Source organism: Aptenodytes forsteri, unplaced genomic scaffold (assembly GCF_000699145.1).
Source record: "Aptenodytes forsteri isolate BGI_AS27 unplaced genomic scaffold, ASM69914v1 Scaffold158, whole genome shotgun sequence".
NCBI lineage: Eukaryota > Metazoa > Chordata > Aves > Sphenisciformes > Spheniscidae > Aptenodytes > Aptenodytes forsteri.
In genome coordinates this window covers 2,233,367-2,254,555 of record NW_008794601.1, presented here as the reverse complement: position 1 = coordinate 2,254,555, position 21,189 = coordinate 2,233,367, and the positions used below count along the sequence as shown (strand labels likewise).

Sequence of the window (21,189 nt, the reverse complement as noted above, 5' to 3'; positions counted from 1 at the left end):
GCCAGCAGAGAGGGGAGGCCTGAGGAGGGGTTGTTGCAGAGGGAGGGGGTGTGAGGGAGCTTTGTGCCTTGGATGCGGGCAAGGAGAGCTCCATGTCGCGGCAGCCTGGACGATGCCCGCTGTGTGCGTGGCAGGGAGAGTGCTGCAGGGTGCTGGATAAATGGAGGGGGATATGAGGGAAGGTTTGGTGCTGTTCTCGGAGGGGTGGTTGTGCCTGCCTGCGCTAAGCCCTGGGAGTGTGGGAGGGGATGAGGGGGGTTTGTTGCTGTGCCAGGGCTTGCAAAGGAGAGGGGAGCACAGAGAGGCCCAAGGGAATACGGGGTGGTGTTGTGTGTGGGGGAATTTGGGAGCCCTGTGCAAGGTAAAGCATGGACGGGGAGTCAGAGGAGCTCAGCCTGGGGCTCACAGAAGCTGTGGGAGGGCAGCGTGCCTTGGGGTGTGCAGGGGATCCCGAGGGAATACTGTGCCGGGAGAGCTTGTGGGTGCAGGGGGAGCTTTGTGTTAAATTGGGTTATGTTTCCCTGAAACGGTTGTTGTGATGACCCAACTGCGAATGGTATGTGGTGGTGTAGGGGCACGTGGGGATGTGGTGCTCTGGTATTGTGTTGTGAAATTGGAGCCTGGGACTGATACCCTGAAAAGACTCAAGAACAGCAGGAGCTAGCTGGGTCTGTGTCTGTAACATAAAAAATAAAATCTCCAGATCTGAGGAAAGCTATGTTTGCAATGTAACACGCAAATGAAGCATCCTGAAATGTGCAACTGCCTCCTCTAAAAACTGACCCTCCCCGTCATTTTCCTTGTTGGATGGATCATCAGTTTCAAGCCAGAAAACTGGGAGAAACTTGCGAAACTGGAAAAATAGTAAACAAAAGACCCTTGTGTCCAGAGGAAGCCGGGGAGGAGTGGAGGCCTCTGTGCGCTTTCATAGGCAGTGATAACACGTCAAACTTTAGCTAGATACTGGTGTTGGAAAACACCCCTAGGACTGTGGATGTACAAAGCGTAGAGCAATGTTTCAGTTAATAATTCTGCATGCTGGCACTCTTGCTCACTGCCGGTGGAAGGGTTAGGACTGACCGTATTCAGTTCTGCATGCGTGTCTCTTCTCTAGACGTGGCAAGCTGCAGAGGGAGTCAGACTTCATGGCCAGTGTAGACAGCAGCTGGATCTCCTGGGGTGTGGGAGTCTTCATTCTGAAGCCCCTGAAGTGGACTCTCTCCAGTGTGCTGGGTGACAGTAAAATACCTGAGGAAGAGGAAGTTCTGATTTATGTGGAGCTGCTTCAGGTGAGTGTTATTGAGAGCTTTCTCAAGATTATGCATCTCCAGAAAAATTCTGAGTCATTTTTTGTGCTAGCAAGGAAAGATCAGGGTTGACTAGACCTTCATTTGTACTCCTTAGGTGTTTAAAAGCCTGTAGAGAGATGGATGGAATAACTCAGGAATAAGAAATAGTTTATATCTACAGATGTTCCTTGAAACTAACATAATGACTTTTCAGTGACTTCCCAGGAATGGGAGGGGCAGGCTTGCTGGCTTATCTAGGAAGGCAAGTAGTATGCTGTGAGACCACTGTAAATCTCAGGTTTGAGTTTGTGCGAGTATAGTATACGAGAGAAACTTGCAGATTGAGTGCCATCTGTTGTAGGGAGAAACGGGTGACGTAGAAGTCGCTGGCTGTCAGTCCAGTGTGTCATCGAGCTGAACTTGCATGTGCATTAATAAAGGCTGCTTTCACTTCAGAGCGTGTGCTTTCAGCTTGCCTTTTCAGACGTGATTAGAACTGCCCTTGGATCCTGTCAAAGACGCTTTTCTTTGGCACATTGTTAGTGGTAGACCTGTGGGTTGCATTGTGAATTCACGTAACTCATTGTTGCTCGGTCTAACTTGGATGGTGCAGTGCTGACAGTCGAGACCTTGGGTCCCTCTTTGTGTTACGCAGCGACTGTTAAAATTAGCACCAAGACTTGCTGCTGTTGCATGCAAGTGGCGTCTAAATGTCTGGGACTAGCAGAAATGCAGGAGCTCTTTAGATATGTTCCTTTATTTGTAGTTACTCTGATAGCAGACGGTGTCTTCCCTCTGCAGTGGGTATTCCACAGTCCTTTCAGAGGGTGTGTGCATGAGAGAGAAGAAAAACCTTTTGAAAAGGTGCCTGGCAAACCACAAGCCTTGATGTGGAATCCGGGGGTGGATGGAAAGAGTTGTTTCCATAGTCTTAAGTGGACCATAACTCTTACTGAAACGGGGAAAGCTTTTCTTTTTCCTCTGCCCACATACAAATGATAAGCACAATTAACAGTGTGGATTAAAGAGAAGGTTTTATTGGGGTTAAACTTAGGGTGGGGGGCGGACTTCAAGAAGTGCAGAGAGGCCAACTCGCTGCCTGTGTGCTTCTTGTGTTGTTCTGTAGCATTTGCACAGGGAATGTGAATAGTGTAGTTTGGTTCTCATGGAAAAAACTGTACTGTTTTTTTTCATTCCATCAATGGTGATATTTTTAAAGCATTGTAATTGCTTTTGAATGTTACGTACAACTCATTCTGAAAGTCTGTCTCGCCCAAAATGTGATGTGTCTAACTTTTTACCCTGAGTGTGTGGGAGGAAGCAGGTGTGGACTTGGCAGTTGTTGTGAGAGAAGTAAGTCTCCTGTGTAAAGTAATAGACAGCTCTGTTGCTTCCTTTTAGGAGAAGGCAGAGGAAGTTTATCGCCTATATCAGAACTCTGCGCTTTCTTCTCACCCTGTTGTTGCCCTCTCAGAGCTGCGTTCCCTCTGTGCCAGTGTTTGTCCAGATGAAAGGACGTTCTACTTGTTGCTGCTCCAGCTGCAAAAGGAAAAGAGGGTCACGATCCTGGAACAGAATGGAGAGAAGGTACAGGGTAAAGGTGACTGCTTTTGGGTGGTATAATCCCTGTCTTGCATTTCTTCTGGCTGGAAAGAATACTTTATTGGCTAAATATGGGCGTTCTTTGATTGGAAAAGTGAATTCTGTGTACTCCAACATCGTAACCTGGCTATGGATGAGATTAAATCCTCATTCTTGCGTGACAGGTTCTTATCTTCCTCCATCAAACATCTGTAATATTACCTTTGTAATTTAACAGCTAGAAAGTTGGCAGATACTGTAGTTGTCTACTCGCAGGTTGACTGTTCCCAGCTACCCAAATTGGAGTCATTCCATGCCACTAAGTCAGTGTTCCGCTTTCTGTGAAAAGGTTTTCCTGTCTGTCAGTAACTACAGAGATGCAGGCGCCCTCGTCTCTAAGATGGCATGTTTGCCTGTAGCGTTCCGCACTGTACAGTTCGGTACTGAAGTACTTCGAAGTGTGACATTACCACATGCTGTTGAGAGCGCCAGGACGGCTTTAAATCTTCAGGGTGCTCCATTAAGGCTTTCTGTTTTCACACTGGTGTTGCTTGATCCTGTCTAGTTTAATATTAGATTATATGGTGACTGGTATGTCCTCATCACTCTATTACAAGGCTTAAACTGGGGGTGTAAAAGCATCTTTTCCTTCCATCAGGGTGAAAGTATTTCTAGTGCAGGCACAGATTCCGGAGACAAGTGACTCGAGCATGCGGTTCTCTTTCTGTAGATAGTGAAGTTTGCCCGAGGTCTTCATGCCAAAGTCTCCCCAATGAATGATGTGGACATTGGAGTATATCAGTTGATGCAAAGCGAACAGCTGCTGTCACAGAAGGTGGAGTCCCTTTCCCAGGAAGCAGAGAAGTAATTTTGGGGAAGGGTGGTGGGAAGAACGTCCGTGTGCTGTGGAAATTTTGTATTCCTGTGACATAGTTAGAAGGAAGCTGCTTTCTGAAAGTGCAAGTCATTCTTTCCTGTTCAGTAAACATGGTAGCCGGAGTCATGCGGTAGGGCAGGTTTTCCAGTCTTTGTTCCCTATCCCCATGAAAACAACGTGCAGTGAATGGACGTCAAAAGTTTTTGCAAAGATTTGGAAGGCGTTCGAGGACTACTTCTGAGAAGCGACAATGGCTTAAGGGTGGTTGTATCCAAAATGCATTGTTACTGGGTCGCCTCTGGATTAGAGCAAGGTAGTGAGGATGGTTGCTGATTTGTAAAATAACTACTGCTTGCAAAGGAATAAGCTGCTTTTCCTTGTTGCATCTGTACAGATGTAAAGAGGATGCTCGGAGTGCTTGCAGAGCTGGGAAAAAGCAATTGGTAAGTACTGCTCTGCTTGGGAGGAACTACAAGTTAAGTGTCTTGGAGCTGATCCATAACTGCAGATAATGACCAGGGTTAGGGATTGTATACTTGAACTTAGATGTGTTCAAGTGGTGTTGCTGAGGCCAAAGGTCTCCCTAAGGTGGAGATAAGAAGGTATTTGTCCAGAGTGATGTGGTGGAGAGAAATAGAAATACCTAGCTCTTAAAACCAGCTGGTGTGTGTGTGCCTTGCTGCACAGGGATTGCTATCTTTTTTACACTTCCTTTGGCTGCTACCTGGTTTGTGATCCCAGTCTGTGTATCTAATGTCTCCAGGCACTGAGATGTTTGAAATCCAAACGAAGGACGGAAAGGCGCATTGAAGAGCTTCATTCCAAGCTGGATGCAGTGCAGGGGATCTTGGATCGTATATATGCCTCGCAGACTGACCAGATGGTAGCGTGTTAATTTTGTCTTGTGCTTCTCGCTTTAGCCCCGCTCTTCGCATTTGTGTTGCTTTACCTGCGTGTCAGAGCTCGCGTCTGAGGGGTGTAAGCTGGCTGGTGAGACTTTATTCTCTGCTCTGACGTTGGGGTATTGCTCCGAATAAACCTGCTTGTGGCTTCATATTCTTGTGTGCTAATGTTTTTCTGAGGGTCCTGCTTGGATAACAGGTCTTGAGAGAAGCTTGCGCTGCCTGTTGTTTGTTCTTAGTTAGCATTGTGCATCTTCCTCTTTATTTTTTTTAGGTATTTAATGCCTATCAGGCTGGTGTGGGAGCTCTGAAACTGTCCATGAAGGATGTTACTGTGGAGAAGGCAGAGAACCTGGTGGATCAGATACAAGAGGTACTGAAATAAGAGCACATTAAATAAATGAGCAAGTGGTGTATAGATGTGCACAGCAAGCTTGCCTAGCTATTAATGCTGAGGCTTCTGGTGCTGTTTGGTTTCTATTCCATATGTCACCAGAGCAAACTGACTTAATCTTGATCTTTTTAGATCAGCAAGCAGAGGTCTTCAGATAACTGACTGTGTTTGGTTTTATGCATTTGCATTTATTGCTGGCTAGTAATCACAACTTACGTTAAATTTGTGCATTTCATGTTTTCTTTTGGTTAGCAATATTGTGCAAGCGCACAACTTTCCTAGAAAATGTTTAGCAAAATGCATTAAAGAGAAATACGAGTCATACCTTTGGAAGCTGGACTGCAACTACGTGCATAAAAACAGGGTCTTAAAACTTCCTAACCCATAATCTTCTGCAATTCGGTAAGGAAAAGGAGACGAGTTTATTCTGAATGGATAGAAATGAAGAGAGCAATCTGTCTGCGTAAGCTGGTGTGAAAAACAGAAAAGGATTACTTTTTTAGCAACTTCAGCTCCATGCACTTAAATAGTGACTTCAACTAGTGAGCTGAGGGGCTATCTGTAAGATTTCACAGCTGAGATGTATTGGTCTTGAGCTTCCTTATTTTGTTAGCCTAAGCCGCAATATAAGCTTGTTACTTATGTGAAAAAAGCTGAGATGTATTGGTCTTGAGCTTCCTTATTTTGTTAGCCTAATATAAGCTATAAGCTTGTTACTTATGTGAAAAAGCTAAGAGATTTTTTATATAAGCTTGTTACTTATGTGAAAAAGCTAAAATTAGGGAGATTTTTTTTTTTTTTACTATGAAATCCTGTTTCAGGTTTGATCCTCAAACATGCTACTTGGTCTTGTAGCACTTCATTTAATCATCTTCCATGTTACTGCTTTTGCTAGTGAAAAAACAGTTGTGTTGGAAGTCTTTTGCACTAGTACCTGCTGCCTTTAAGTCAACTTTTGAAATTTTTTTGTTTGTTTTTTGTTATTTCTACTTTTGACATAGGTGGCTACAGTAAGACATGAGATTAGTTTATATTCTATGTCAAACGCTGTGTATTTTTCCTCAGCTTTGTGATACTCAAGATGAAGTAGCCCAGACTCTGGCTGGAGTGGGGATCAATGGTCTAGGTATGTTTTGGGGTTTTCATCCTTCGCTCACCTTCTCTTGCCACTGCTGGCCCTTTGTGCTGCCATCCCTTCCCTGCTCCCTACCCGCATATGTCTAGTCCTCCCTCCTGGGAGGATAAGCGCTTACTGAAATACCAAGGCTGTTGCTACTGGTGCCTTGAGAGGGAATGAGGGCTGACAAGGAGTTCCCCTCTCTGACAGAGGGTTGCGGGGGAATTGGCATTTGTGTGTCTCCAAGTCCTTGCAGTCTCTAAGTGCTGGTGGATTTCAGTTCAGAGTTGCGTAATGTTGATTTCAATCTATTTTTAGAGTGGCTGCTGCTTTGTTTGTTTGTTTTTTTTTAAGTGATGATCTTTTTTCCTCCGGCCTGTGTGTTGTTGCAGCTTGCTTGTCTCTGCTGAAATGTTTTCTTGCCCTTAGATGCCTCAGCGCAAAGGCTTCTAAAGAAATAGCTTCTCCCTGAGATCAGGACTGAATTTTCACCTTTAGAAGCAGCACGGGGAGTTCCTTATAATTATGAGTAATGATGGATGGGAGTAATAATACCTCTGTTAAACTTGGACTTCGGTCTGTGCTGCGAAGATGCTACTTAATTCTGCTTGGAACTGAATGTTTTCTTTAATCAGCAGAGATGGACACTGAGGAACTTGAGAAGGAGCTGGACAGTCTCCTCCAGGACTCGACTAAGGAGCCTGTAGATCTGCCTCCTGTTCCCCAGAAGGTGCTGAATCCACCCATTTCTGATGCTGAGCTTGAAGCTGAGTTGGAAAAGCTCTCCGTTTCTGATGGAGGTACGGATGTCAGCAAGTCGTGTTAGCTAGCTGCTATTAGGATCTATGACAGCCTTGCAAAATGAAAGATGTCTAGCAGAACTAAAGTCTGAGCCAGGATCTTTCCCGCTCCTGGTTACACGGCTGAAAGCAAGCTCTCCTGGTATCCCTGCCTGGTGTTCAGTGGCATTGTTTTTCACTACCAGACTCGGTCTTGAGAGAGCTGCCCTCCTCACTAGAAATCCTGCCTGGATTTTTTGCCACGGGGTATAGGGAAAGTTGAAGGCCCTGTGAGGGAGCTAGCGCTTGGACTATATTTTTTTTGTTGTTGTTTAACAAAGCCTGTACAAAGCTGGGCAGTGTTTTTTGTATGTTCTGTTAACAGTGATAAAGTAGATCAGCATTTTCATGCCTGTTGCTGCCAAGCACACAGTATCTTCTCTGATCTAGAATGCTTACTATGTCTTACCCGTTACAGGTATGATGTCTGCTTAAACTAGTATGAAACTAGTCTTTATTTAGTAACACTGAGTGACCAGAGCTTATGGGCTTGAACTGCATGCTGAGTTTTCCCTAGACCTGTCTTTGGACAGGGGTAAATAGACTTTAATTTTCCTCTCAGGAATTTGTTAATGAACAATTACACAGGATTGTCCATACAGTTTTCTTCCTATATGGGCAGCTGATATTCTCAAGCTTCAGAGCAGAAGAACGCTCAGCATCCCATATCAAACATGAAGCATGTTTCCAAGAGAATGCAACTGAATATTGAAGCACTGTGGCGCTCTGAAATTGTACTTGTTAGTTATGGAGGTGGTTGATCTAGTCCCTCTTGCTGATGAAAACTCATGTCTTTCTGTTGCAATTTTCTTTATAGATTTGGCACAAAAGACTCCCTCTGCTTCCTCTGAACCCAAAACAGCTCTGGGACTGAATCTCTAAAGACCCAACAGTATCCTGTTGCTGCAGTTTGAGAAGTTGTCTTAAGGTTCCTTAACTAATGACTAGAACTTCTGGGGAGAGGGGTAACGTTCCCCTGTTCTTCATGGATATCACTTTGCTCAGCAACAGGATCTCCTGCCATGACAATCCACTCTGGAACTGGCCCCAGCTGGTGTTTGTCATCTCTGTGCCAACATCCGCACTGGTCTCAATTTGACTTGTTATCCCAAGTCACTCTGCGACATCCAGTCTTCCCTTCTGGGAATGCAATTCACTATTCTGCCCAGAGAAGATAAACTCTTCTATGTCCATAACAGTGCTCGGGGTTTTTTTTTTTTTTGGTTGGGTTTTTTTTTTTCCTTTGCTGTGGCTGATGTTGAGAATCTGAGTTGCAGCGGTATTGCAGTTGCTCAACATTTGGCTGTTTGTGTGGTTGTTTGAAACACTTGGCACATAACTTTTATGTCAAGGACAGTACTTTATCTGCAACAAGCTTAAACACCTGTTGATAGTTCTATCCCTCCCTGTCTGTATTTTGCACGGTCGTGGACAACTAGACACTGTAACTGTTAAATTGTAGGAGATTTTGTTGCTGCTCTAGGGGGCAGCAATTGCAAGCACAAGACAAAAATAATTCCTCTTTCTGTAATGACACTAAGGCCTTAAAAGGGAGACCTGCAAAAGATTTTAAATGAAGTAGTTTCTTGTGCTGCCTGTTGCGATGAAGGCTTGCAGTCACTATAATACAATTTTCTGCTTGCTCTTACTTGAAATTTGAGCTGTTTGCTATTTTTGTATCTTACCTGTTTGCAAAACTTCTTGGGAGCTGCAGGGTGATCTGCTTTGAGCTCTCCTATTGAGTGATTTGGGGTAGGAGGAGAAGGGATGCATCATTTTCCCGTTCTGAGAGGATGGTTTCATATAACAGCCTTGACTTTGCCTTTGGTCTTGATGTTGCGATTCAACAGGATTATGGGTTACCAGAAAGCCCCAAAACAAAACCCTGTAAATGTTTCTAATGCAAAAAAAAAAAAAGACCACCCCAAAAAAACCAAGCACGGCAACTGAAGATGTTTTTTAGAGGCTGTCTTTACCCATCAGAAGTGAAATCGTCATCTTTTGCAGGTCACTTTTTTATTATGCGTATGCACATGGAAGAGCAGAAAGCCTGACACTTAACATGAATAAATGAATTCTTTCAGGAGGGGAATGTGCTGTTAACTGGGCTTTCTGCACACACAGCCTGTGCGTGGCAGGGGAGTGACTAGCTACGTGTTGATGTATAACCAGTCCTCCTCTCTCTGCGCCTCTCCCTGACTCGGAATGTATTCCTGTCACCATTTCTACGCTGCCTCCTGTTCCAAGCTCCGTTGCTTGAGCCATGTGGATGGCAGCTTGGGTGGCAGTAAACTAAAGCTGGAGTTCCCATGTCCTGTCAATTATTGGCAACCCAGCTTTAGCCCCAGAGGACCGGGGAAGAAATTACAGGTGTCACTAGGATGCTGTGTTGGCTCTGGCTTCTTTGTCACTTTGTCCAAGAGTGCAGACTCCTGCCAGAGAAGGTGTGCTGTAGCCAGCTAGCAGTTTACCCAGGCTGCACATGGAATTATGTGAAATGACTTGAAGCTCTGTATTCCTTTCCTTTGTAAGTAAACAGGAGAAAAACCACTGTGTTTTCTGCCTATGTGTAATAAAGGGGAGGGGAGGAACCAGAGTCCCTTGTGGTGCCTCCTTTCCTTTCCCTGTGCCACAGATCACTGCCGTATTAGTGCTGTTCCAGCTGTGCTTCTGCATCTATAAAACTTGTCTGCTGAAAGTAAATGGGCAGATTCGTGGGCTGCTTTGTCAAAAACCAAACAATAGCTGCTGTACCAGACTTCGATTTCCCTGAGCCTTCTCTCTGTGTTTAAAAAAGCCCAACAGTTACTATGTTTAACTTTAAAAAGTTGTCTGTTTTTACCAAGCAGCCTGTGCTGGCTTTTGGCTTATACGGCCTTAATTTTATGAGTATCATTTTGGAAAGGCTTGCTTCTTTTTCTTTGCTTCGGCTTGTCTTTCCATTTTTTTTTTTCTTTCATTGTTGTGCATCTCAAACAAACTATTTTTTCTTTCATTGTTGTGCATCTCAAACTCGTGCAACTTGAGGGCTCACACAGAACACGGTCCTTTGCCTAAGCCACCTTGCTGTGGCCATGGAGGAAACTGCTATGCCAGGAAGTCAGTTCTCCTAATGGACCCCTTGGTTTTGTACTAAACAATATGGAAGCCTTATTCTGCGACAGTTTTTGTCCAGCGCCTTGTTCTGGCTGGAATTAAGCAGTGCAGCCGAGAAGACGTACTGTTTTTTCCTCTAAAGACAATGAATCTAAACGGAGTAACCTGGTGTACAAGCTACTCAAAACAAATTACTCCTACTTCCCTCTGATACTAAGATGCCTGAAGTAAGCTTTGCATTTGCAGGCAGTCGAGCCTGTTTCCTCTGGCAGGAGGTTTGAACTGAGCTGGCATGCTGATCCCTGGAGAGCTACTGTGGTTTTTTGCAGGGGCAGGCAGGGAGGAGGAAGCTTCTTGTTGCTGTGCTTACCTTACGCTGCCTGCAGTGCAACTCTGGGAAGGCTCAGGTCTTGCCTACAGCCAGTATCGCTGGATCTTTTTTCAAAGGATCTGATTACCCCTCGTTTCTCCCCCGCTATCAGAACTTGTATCTTCTCTGGAAGTAAAGTGCAAAGTAATTCCTGTAGGAATAAACACTCCCCTGTAATTCTGTAATGCATTTGACTGAGACAGCCATTCTGGAAGAGGCATTTAAGAGTTAAACCCAAGCAGCTGCTGGTTTATTTGAAGTGGCTTGTAATTTTCTTCCTTTGATGCGAAGTGGGGAATGTAATCAAGATGGCTGAATAGAGAATTGTAAGTATATTTTGGTGAGATGGCAGGGAAGGGAAATAGAGGGCAGCTTCTTGCTGGGTGAGGAAATTAAATATAAAAACCTAGAGATGAATTGCCACCAAACTGGAATCTTACCATATTTGAGTGCTGTTTAAAATAGTACTTAACTTGATTCTCAGAAAAAATAGCAGCTGCTTATGCAGGGAAATGTAGCAACTGTTTAGTAATATAATGCAGCAGAACAGTTTTCTCCGTAGAAAAGATTGCATCTAGCAGGCAGGAGGAGTTAATCTGTTAACATGAGTAACTGCCTGTGTTTTGTTTGAGTAACTGTATTTTGTTTGCCTGTGACAGCAGAGTTAACGGTCCTTTCTTCACTGGGTGTATTCTGAGATGCACAGAAATTGGGTAATGTATTGGATCCCTTTCCATCCCGTTTCCCCCCTGCTAACGCAGCTTTGAATGTCTGCTTCGGCATAAGCAGTGTGCAAGGGCGAGATCCTTTCTTAGATGTTTTTAAGCTCCTAAGGAGGAGGAAGGCTTCCTTGTATCTCGAGGAATGATTTCCTGGCATCCTGTTGTTTGTGTCTTGCAACCGAGATCTCGAAAATCTTTGTGCCCAGTATAGGGAATATGAGGAAAATGCCCTTTGGGGCACAGAGGACAGTGCATCTGCATGCATCCTTGCATGGGTTAGTGCACCGCCAGGGTCCTGGGGCGTCTGGGCAATTAGACGGCCCTCCTTTTCCTCTGATGAAATTCTGGTAAGGAGGAAGGGAGCTGGCCTGACCAAGTGAAAGTGCTGAGCTGTGAGCCGGCTGTTGGTGCCATCTAGCTGCCCTTCCTGGCATAGGCACTTGGCAGGAGCAGGCTGCAGACGGTGGAACTAATGAGGCTTAATTAAACAAAGCCTTCAGAAGTAAATGCTGTGACATGCTGGCAACAAGTTTCTTTAACCTGTCACAAAGCAAGCGTGCTGTTTACTTTAGGAGTAAGCTTCTTGGTGCTGTATCTTCAAGAGAATAATTGCGCTCTTGTGTGAAAGTTGTTCTTGGGCAGTTCCTGCCCTATCTGGGCTTATGCAAAGCCTGGGTCGCACGGTCAAGTTAATTAAATCTCAGTGCAGCTGAGCTGACTCTGTATAGATTGGCTGCTGCTTTCCTCAGAAGTGGTGTATGTGACAGGCAAAGGCAGAGGTCATCGTGATACACTACAGCAACTGTCAATGTAGTGAGTGAATTAATGCTGAACTGCCTGGTTGTTTTTTCAGTTTGATTTGGAAAGCTTTTGCTGCTCTTTCCCACCTTGGCCAGTTTATCAGCAAGGCTTTTCTCAAAAGCAGGTCCCCATTTAAGCAGCCATTACAGAGCTGGCTCTCGAGGAAACTTGCCTCCTAGAGGATTTTTCTGACATATCTTCGATCAAAGGAGCCCTTTTGCTTACAGAGTGGCTTTAGTTACAAAGTGATGGATGGGATCTTCTTGCTTCCAAGGCTAAACTGTGCCTTAGTAGGTCAGACCTAGTTCCTAACACCACGGCGCGCCTCCCCGCAACGCAATAGGGGAGAGTCTTGCAGAGCCATTTGCTTGTCAGTCTGGCACGAGAGCTTTATGGGGTAGGAAGAGGAGTAATTTTAGGGGGGGGATGTTCCTGCTCATTCCTCCAGAGCTGCCCCCAGTTCTGCAGTACCACGACGCTTGTGGTTGCTGCCTTTCAGCCCCAGCAGACTACCAGGCTGTGTGCCCACCTTTGGCACGACAGGCGAGGCAGCGGGCTGGGGCTGTCCAGCTCTGCTCAGCCCTTGTACGAGAGCACAGGGGCGAGAAGGAAGAGCTGTTCTTGTGTTTTCGGAGGAATGGTTGGTAAGGGTAGCGAGGAGACCTCCTGGGGGTGACCACTCTTTGCTGACAGAGCTGGGTACTCTGCGGGAAAGACATCTTGATTTTTCTGGTTAATGTTTTCAGCTGTCGGTCGATCGCTGAGGTGATAGCTAATATGGAACTACTTAGGAATGAAATTTAAAGAAAGAATGGTGAACTTGAAAGAGAAGCTACCTTATATCACTTTACTGAAAATACCCATGTTTATTCAGGATAAAAAAATTATCAGTGGTGTTCAGCATCCTCTTTGGCTCTACACATTATGTCTACTGAAAGAAACATTGGAAACTGTGCTTTGTCTGATACTTCCAGGAAAAAAAAACCTTTCAGATTTGTACAAAGTTTTGGGGTTTTTTTTGGGGGGGTGTGGGTTTTTTTCTTTTTTTCCCATGGACTTGAAGGAATTTTGTAGTGGAAAGTAAATGCCAGTTTTGCACCACTTGCAGCTGGGCAGCTTGGGACAGGGGGGAGTAACTGGTTTAGGGTCATATATCTGAGCCGTGACTCTGCCTGTGCGGTGAATTCAGGTGTCTTTTATTCAGAGATCAAGCATGCTAAATTTCCATCCTGATTTGCATTGAAGACCCTCAAATCCCACTTGAATGTTTGTTATTTTACCCCTTCAATCCTATCACCTAATTCCCAAGCAACTTACCCTGTCAGCTGCGGATTCCCAGTGCCATGTTCTTAGCTCGCAGAGGACTGACCTGGTGATTAGGGGACCTGGTGTGTGGACAGAGAAGGATCCCACCTGTGTGAAATCCAGAGGCAATTAGCAACAGAGGGAAGAGCAGACAGCAGAGCAGCCTGTTTTATGAGCAGAAAAGATCTGTCTGCAAGAGCAGAGAGAGCCTGATTCCCTCTTGCGTCTGGCAGCAAGTCCCAGCCTGGCCAGTGCAGAAGGGATTGACTGGGATTCTGTAGCAGGCACCAGATCAACAACGGACGAAGAGCGTTTGAGAGAGGAGAGGGAGGAAGGCTTGCAGCAAAGCCCTCCCAGCTCGCTCAAGTGCTGGAGGTGAGTGCCAGCTCTTTGTGAGCGGCAGGCTGCAAAGAAAGAAAAGTGGGGTGGGAGGCAAGAGGGGGGAAAAAAACCAAACGCCACGCTGTCAGCAGGAGATTTGGAAAGGAGTGAGAGCTTCAAGCACTTTTCCTTGTGCTGGCTGGGTGCGAGAGCTGGGAGGATTGCAGTTGGTGCTTCTGAGATGCCAGCGGAGCAGTAAAAAGGGGTTTTGGATGCCGATGGGGACTTGAACAGCTGTGAAACCTCCCAAGGGACTGGAACAAAGGGGAACCCATGGATGGTTTTTACTCCTCCGCAGAAGGAGACGTGCAGGATGTGATCAATGACACCAGCAGTAGGAAGAGCTGGGCAGAAGGCGGCAACTCCGAGTTGTCCTTCCGTGTGGTGACAGCTGCCTTACTTTTCCTTCTCATCCTCTCCACGCTCCTGGGCAACACCCTGGTGTGTGTGGCTGTGGTCAAGTTCAGACACTTGCGCTCTAAGGTCACCAATTTCTTCGTTATCTCCTTGGCAGTGTCCGACCTCTTTGTGGCTGTACTGGTGATGCCCTGGAAGGCTGCCACTGAGGTGGTGGGGTTCTGGCCCTTTGGGGCTTTCTGTGATGTTTGGGTGGCTTTTGATATCATGTGCTCCACAGCCTCTATCCTCAATTTGTGCATCATCAGCATGGACCGTTACTGGGCTATTTCCAACCCCTTTCGCTATGAGAGGAAGATGACACAGCGCATGGCTTTCATCATGATCGGAGCGGCTTGGCTACTGTCCCTCTTGATTTCCTTCATCCCTGTGCAGCTGAAGTGGCACAAGGATCGTGAGTTCCTTAGCCAACAGGAGCCAGGTTTTAATGTCACCGGCGAGGAGGAGAACTGTGATTCCAGCCTCAACAGGACTTATGCCATCTCATCTTCTCTCATTAGCTTCTACATCCCTGTTGCCATCATGATTGTGACGTACACCCGCATCTTCCGCATTGCCCAGCGGCAGATCCGCAGGATCTCCTCCCTGGAGAGGGCTGTGGAACATGCCCAAAACTGCCACAGCAGCGACTGCCCTCACGAGGCCTCCCTGAAGAACTCCTTCAAGAAGGAGACCAAGGTCCTCAAGACCCTCTCCATCATCATGGGTGTCTTTGTCTTCTGCTGGCTGCCCTTCTTTGTTCTCAACTGCGTGGTGCCCTTCTGTAATCTTGACCTACGTGAGCCAGGAGAGCTACCTTGTGTCAGCAAGACTGTCTTCAACATCTTCATCTGGTTTGGGTGGGCCAACTCTTCCCTCAATCCTATCATCTATGCCTTCAATGCAGACTTCCGGAGAGCTTTTGTAACCATCTTGGGCTGGGGCTGCCTTTGCCCTAGCAATGCAGTGGAGACAGTGAACTTCAGCAATGAGCTGGTCTCCTACCACCATGACACCACGTATCAGAAGGAAGTGGTGACCCTCAGCTACCCCCAGCTTCTCCCCCATGCTGCTCCGCAGATGGAAAATGAGGTGTCCTTTGACAAGGTTCTCAGGTCTATCTATGCCTTCAATGCAGACTTCCGGAGAGCTTTTGTAACCATCTTGGGCTGGGGCTGCCTTTGCCCTAGCAATGCAGTGGAGACAGTGAACTTCAGCAATGAGCTGGTCTCCTACCACCATGACACCACGTATCAGAAGGAAGTGGTGACCCTCAGCTACCCCCAGCTTCTCCCCCATGCTGCTCCGCAGATGGAAAATGAGGTGTCCTTTGACAAGGTTTCTCAGGTCTCCCGAGCCCTCTCACGACACCTGCCCTGTGGATGCCTTGCCTGCAGTGCTGCACGTGGAGTGTGAAATGGGTGTCTCGCTGGAGAAGATTATGCCTTTCACCAGCAACGCGTTCGATTGAGATGGGGTTGGGAAAAGGGTGGTGGGATGGTCCCCAGGAGAGATGGAAGCAGGGACGCTATTGCAGTTGCCTATTTCGGAGGAGTTTGAGGATGACATGGATATTGCACTCTCTCTCTGGGCAGGAGTTTGCATTAATAAGTGTGGAATAGCCAGAGTGATTTTCCAGATGACTGAAGGGGTTCAGATATGTGTTTTTGTAACTCACAGTTTCGGATCCAGCCCAGGTGGGCAGTAGAGATCTGTGTTGCTGCTTTCTCTAGTTGTCCCATGGAAAAATGCTTTCTGCAAAAGACAAAAATGCAAGGGCTCGAATTCCACTTTCCTTGTGACTTCAGCTGAGAAAGCAAAGACTTGTGTGGTCTGCTGAGCCTCTCCTCCGTAGTCGGTGAAGTAAAAATGCAGCTGTGCTTGTGGGGAGAGAGGCTGGTTTTGCCACTGCCCGTGTCCAAAAGGCCACAAGCCCGAGGCTGCTAAATGGGCACAAGCCAAATGCAACTGCTTACTTGGTGATAACCGCCACTGGCGGAACTGGACAATGCTGCCCCGTGCTTGGTGGGACGGTGCTGTGCTGCGTAGCAGCCTTTAGCTAGGAAAGCCCACGTTTCTGGTGGGCTGTGCAGGAAGGAGGTAATGGCCTTGCTGGGATAACTCTCTTAGGCTCATCTCTGACTGTCTCGCTGTTGCTCAAGCAAACTATCCTGCGAGTCTGGACAAGTATGCAGCCACTTTTCCTGGAGCCCTGAGGCTGTGCTTGGTAGCAGCTTGTCTGGAGCAGTTGCCGGGTGCTCGCTCTCGCTCATTAGGGAAGGATTTGGCATGCTAAAGGTCCGCTCTGGGCCCTGGAGCAAGAGCCGGTCTCTTTAAGACACGCACGGCTGAGGGCAGTCTAGGATGAACATAAACTGTGTTTTAGCCCCAGGATGCTGGACGGTTTGCTTGGAGCCTTTGGGAATGGGGGTGTCTGAGCCCTTCAGACTCTGAGGGTAGAGGAGAAAATCAGATGTTAAAGCAAGAACATTGCTGTTTTGGTTTCTGCGCCTCCGCCGCATCTTCCATCAGTCAGGTCCCCCTCCTTTTCCTAGGCTGTTTCTTCCCCCTTTTACTTTGTTCTCCCTCTAATTCCCTTCCTCCCCCATTTCATTAAGGATCCTTCCACGCTGCCTCCCTTGCTGTCTCATTTCAATGATAATGGCTTCTTAAGAAGCACTCCTTGCTCACCTGTACTCTTTAATTAGCCTCTCCTTTGGTATGGGAGCTTGTGTCTGGTTAGCTGGGGGTAGAAACAGCAAGTGAACAGCCCCCAGCATTTCACTGCCGCTGTGACACAAGTGACTTTAGAAACGTGTTTTGATCGGTGCCTGGTTAAACACTGCCGCAGCAAGCGGCACATCCATGTCGTCTTGAATCTGAGACATCTTCAGCTCTCTGGCACAGTAGAAAAGCCTCTCCCCCTCCCCGGCAAACGTTAACAAAGAGAAAAATCAGAAAGTGATAATTACAGAGTAATGGTAATTATTAAATCGAGCCCAATTATAGTCAAGTTACAGCACAATCGGTGTGGGAGGGGAGCAGAGCTCACCGTATCTCCAAGGTTCGACGCTTGGATTTTTCTGGGAAAGCACTGATAAGACTCAACTTCATTTATAACCATCTCCCTGTGTGGCAGTGGTGGCTGGTTGTCAAAACTGTGACAGTCTCGGGGCTTTTTGGCTCTGGGAGGACGGTAGAGCCTAACTTAGAGAAGGAGTTGTTGTTGTTGTTCTGAGATGGGGACGATCATCTGGCACGTTTCTAGGAGGCCCAACGTGACTGATTTCATTTGAATGTTGCTGCAATATATATATATATAATGATTTCCCACGCTAAAAGCAGGTGTTGTAGCACGTGTAGTATGGTTGTGCTTTACTTTGGGACTCCTGGCTTGGTGTCAAGATGGAGTCAGAATACCCAGCTTTTTTCAAAGCAGTACTGTCCTGGCCTCCCTGTTTTTGAAGAGTTTACTGATACTTATCCTGTGGCAAGGTTCTGGGGCTTAATCCACGACTGTTTGTAAAGAGAGTGGAGAAGAGCAAGTAGCTCAATGTATTGCTGTTATCCATGATGAGTTGCAGGGTGAACCTGCCAAAGAAAGACAATGGAGAGGGTGATATGATCCTTTGGGGTTTTTTGTCCAGTTATTGTCTGCATTTAACTTGTGTTGGGGAACACTGCAACAGTCCCCAGCTCCAAAGCACTGGGGCTGTCCTCTGCCAACGGTGCAGTACACCAGCTCCCTCCGGCTGGACCTCTTACTGTGACTTGCGGCCTGGCTGGTCACGCGGATGGCTGATACCGTCCTGGCATCTGCATCAGGAAGGAACGAGGTGGTGACAATGAGCTAAGCCTAAAATTTCCAGGTTATGGAACAGGCCTCTGCACATTACAGATGTCTTTGTGGTCAGTCTGGGAAATGGACAACAGCTCCAAAATGGTGTAACTCGGGCTTGCTTTGGCAAAAATGCACCTTGTTTATCTTGCTTCAGAATGGGTTTCTATTTTTCCTGCTATGGGTTTCCTGCACAGGTCTCCTCTGCAGTTCCGCCGGGAAGCATCCTCCTCCAACCATCCTGAAGTCGTGCAGCGTACTGCTACACCTCTGCCTGTATTTCAGAGGTGAGTGCAACGAATTTCTACCTGGGGCTGATCCTGGAGCAGGGACTGTGAGTCAGGACTTGTGCGTGCTGTTGCTAGCTCTGCTGTCCTGCCCTATAACCCCGGGTAAGCCAGTTCACTTTCTGGAGCTCTGCTTTTGCCGTGGGTGAACTGGGAGCAGCGGCGCTGGCTCACCCTGCAGACAGGTTGTGAAGATGGGTGGATTTTCAGGCTGTCAGCGCTGAGCAGTCTAGAGAAGAATACGCTGAGTAAATAGGTGCTCAAATCCAATTCAGCGCGAGCTGGATTGTGGAGTAAGGTAACAAACTGGCATCTTTAATGCTCTGAGTGTCCCTCTGCTGCTGTGGCAGCTGCTATGGAGGTACCGGGATCCCAACGTTATCTCATTAGGTGCCTGGTTACATGGAGAGAGAGATCATTAACTAGGGAGAGGTATCCAGGACCCATCAGGCACAACTCAAGTGTCCGAAGCCACTCACTAAGCCTGGATACACAGAGACTAGGGGAAAAGGAGCATTAAAATCTCAATTTAAATGGAAATTGGAGGCTGCTCCTGAGAGAGAAGGGGCAGCAGCTGGCAGCCTGTCCTGAGAGCTCAGACAAGGGGCAGGGCTGATGGGACTCGTGCTACGACTTGGAGGTGAGTGGTCGGGGTGGATGGGACTCGGCCCCCAGCCTGAATAGGTGTGTGTTTGGGGAGGGAGGACCTGAACGGCACCCGGCTGGGGACAGGGGTGGCTGCCCCAGCACGGGGGCTCTGAGCTGCCCCTGGCCCCTGCTCTGGACACGTCTCAGTGCCTCACCAGGCACTGCTGTGCTTTGTCAGCTCTTGTAGCTCCCCTTCCATTCCCCAGCCCTGTGTAGATAAAAATGCCATTTCTCTCAAGCCACAGCACACGTGCTCCCATCCTCCCAGGGGACTGTTGGGCTCGGGCTCTGGCCGTGGGCTGTAGGCTCCTTCGAGCTCTGCAGGGTTTTTCTTCTTCTTTTTTCCCCCCGTGTAGTTCCTGCTCCGATGATGAGCAGCAAGCACCCTAGAGACATTTAGCGCGGTTACCACGAGACACAGCAGATTGCCCAAAACTGCTGCTGGAGAGTCTGCCGTGGAGAGAAAGGTCTGTGGTTCATCTCTGCTCATGGGTAAACGCCAACAGCGGTGTAAGGGGGGCTCCACTGTCTCCCGGGGCTGCGTGGGTGCCCGCTGCCAGCACTGCTGTGGTTTGCAGACACAGGACGGTGGCACCAGGTGCCCTAACTCTGGTTTGCGGTAGAGGTAGCTCCCGTTTTGGGAGCCTGTGCTGCTGGTCCCGCGTCCAGGGCTAGTCATCTCAGCCTGGCTCTAAAGGAAAAGGGGAGCAGGGCTTTTGTGTCTCAAACCTAGGCTGGAGGTTGTGCCACACTGCTTGTAACTGTGTGGGTTAGAAAGGACGCTGCGAGACTGGGAAAAGGGCAATGTCTTACTCTGTGCGATCACGAAATCAATGCACGCTTCATTATGTCGGCCTGGGGCAGACAGGAAGACTCTGGGAACTAACCATGCGCGGGCGGCTGGTGCAGTTGCTGCAGCAGATGGATGCAGGGGTCGTGCCCACCGCTCCTTTCCCGGCTGGGCTGCAGGAGGAGCATCTCGGGCTGGACAGCGTGGGGCAGGGGATGACTGTTGCCCCTGAAGCAAATTTTTTTTTTTTTCAGGTTTAGGGGGAATGGATTTAACAGAGGAAGGGGAGATAGGGGAGGGGAATGGGATGTGGCTGGTGTAGGCTGCTGTCTTGCCTGACTTTTTGCTTTCAAATTGGAAATGTAAGCTGCTCTTCTCATCAGGCAGAGGCCAGGGTTGGTCTCCAAGGAAAGCAGCTCCAGACAGGGGTGAAGACTGGATGAGGGTCTCTGGATGCTTGGAGGACCCTGGTAGAAGCTCTTGTGAAATCACAGGCCTTGCTTTCTCAATCTATATGGTAATTTCAAGCAATCAGTCAGCTAAGGGGGGAGAGGCAGGAGAGATTAACCCTGCCGAGGAGGATTTTGTGAGGGCAAGGCCAGAATCTTTCCCTGCACCAGCATGGGGATGGCTCTGATGTACCAGCTGGGCTGCCTCGGACTTGTCTGTGTGGCTCTCGCAGTGCATGGAGCATGTAAAGGAGCCTGGACATAGTCCTTTCTGCTCCTACAAGAGAAATAATGAGGGTCATTAGCTACCTTTGAGCATATCACTAACGAACTGTGTGGTTTGTTTTCATTGACCTTGCTCCCATGCTGAATAGCAGTGATTTCTCAGCTGGGAGCAGCTCAGGGCCGTGTAGTGACCATCTCTGCTCGTGCCAAGGAGCAACAGGAACGCCTGCACTGAGCTGGGGGACAGAATACACGCTGGGGAAGCAGTCAGTCGATGTGATGCTGCCCTTGTTTCTGCTCTGTACAATGTTTTCAAATCTTGAGACCCTTACTCTTCCAGAAACTGTCACCTGGGGCAAATTGCCCCCCAGGATTAATGCATTAACTCATTAAGGAAGGAATGTGAAACTAGGAGCGTAGTTAGAAGTGTTGAGCCCCTGTAAGTGTCATTGGCTTCACCTGGTGCTCCTGAAACAGGCTCAAATCTCCAGTTAGTCGTCCCAAAACCCAGGCTCTCGGCATCAGAGGCTACTTCTGACTGCTTTACCTGCTTTGTGCCACGGCTTCCCTAAGAAAGAAGACAAGATGACTAAAACCTCCGGGACCTTTGGCTGGAGGAGTCTGTGCCATTACAGAGAAGCATTAGTATTTCTTTCTAGCTGTTATAGAAAAAGAGGCTGAATTATAGGAAAATGGAGCTAAGGAAAATGAGCGAGTAGAAGATGTCCCAACTTTCAAGCTCTTCTAGGTGGTATCTGCTCCTGCGAGCTGCTGCCTCCACGGACCAGGGTGAGTCTAGCATCAAGGAAAAGGGCTTTTTTTGCAGGATTTGGCGTCTCGGGGCCGCGCCGCGGGCGGACGCGCCGTGCCCCCAGGAACCAG

General features: G+C 47.7%; 2 protein-coding genes across 2 annotated transcripts; both read left to right on the top strand.

Moving 5' to 3' along the window:
* The first annotated feature begins 1,029 nt into the window (after window positions 1-1,029).
* CHMP7 (charged multivesicular body protein 7) lies at window positions 1,030-9,594 on the top strand. Its single transcript, XM_009273051.1, has 9 exons — window positions 1,030-1,289; window positions 2,691-2,876; window positions 3,601-3,734; window positions 4,142-4,190; window positions 4,511-4,630; window positions 4,924-5,022; window positions 6,109-6,169; window positions 6,799-6,960; window positions 7,817-9,594. Exons 1-9 carry the CDS (start codon window positions 1,146-1,148, stop codon window positions 7,879-7,881), a joined length of 1,020 nt encoding a protein of 339 aa, XP_009271326.1. The 5' UTR covers window positions 1,030-1,145; the 3' UTR covers window positions 7,882-9,594.
* A 3,031-nt stretch (window positions 9,595-12,625) lies between these two features.
* Window positions 12,626-15,541, top strand: LOC109279282 (D(1) dopamine receptor-like). The gene is made up of 4 exons (XM_019470395.1): window positions 12,626-12,638; window positions 13,527-13,668; window positions 13,926-15,185; window positions 15,418-15,541. Exons 1-4 carry the CDS (start codon window positions 12,626-12,628, stop codon window positions 15,539-15,541), a joined length of 1,539 nt encoding a protein of 512 aa, XP_019325940.1.
* The last annotated feature ends 5,648 nt before the right edge of the window (window positions 15,542-21,189 follow it).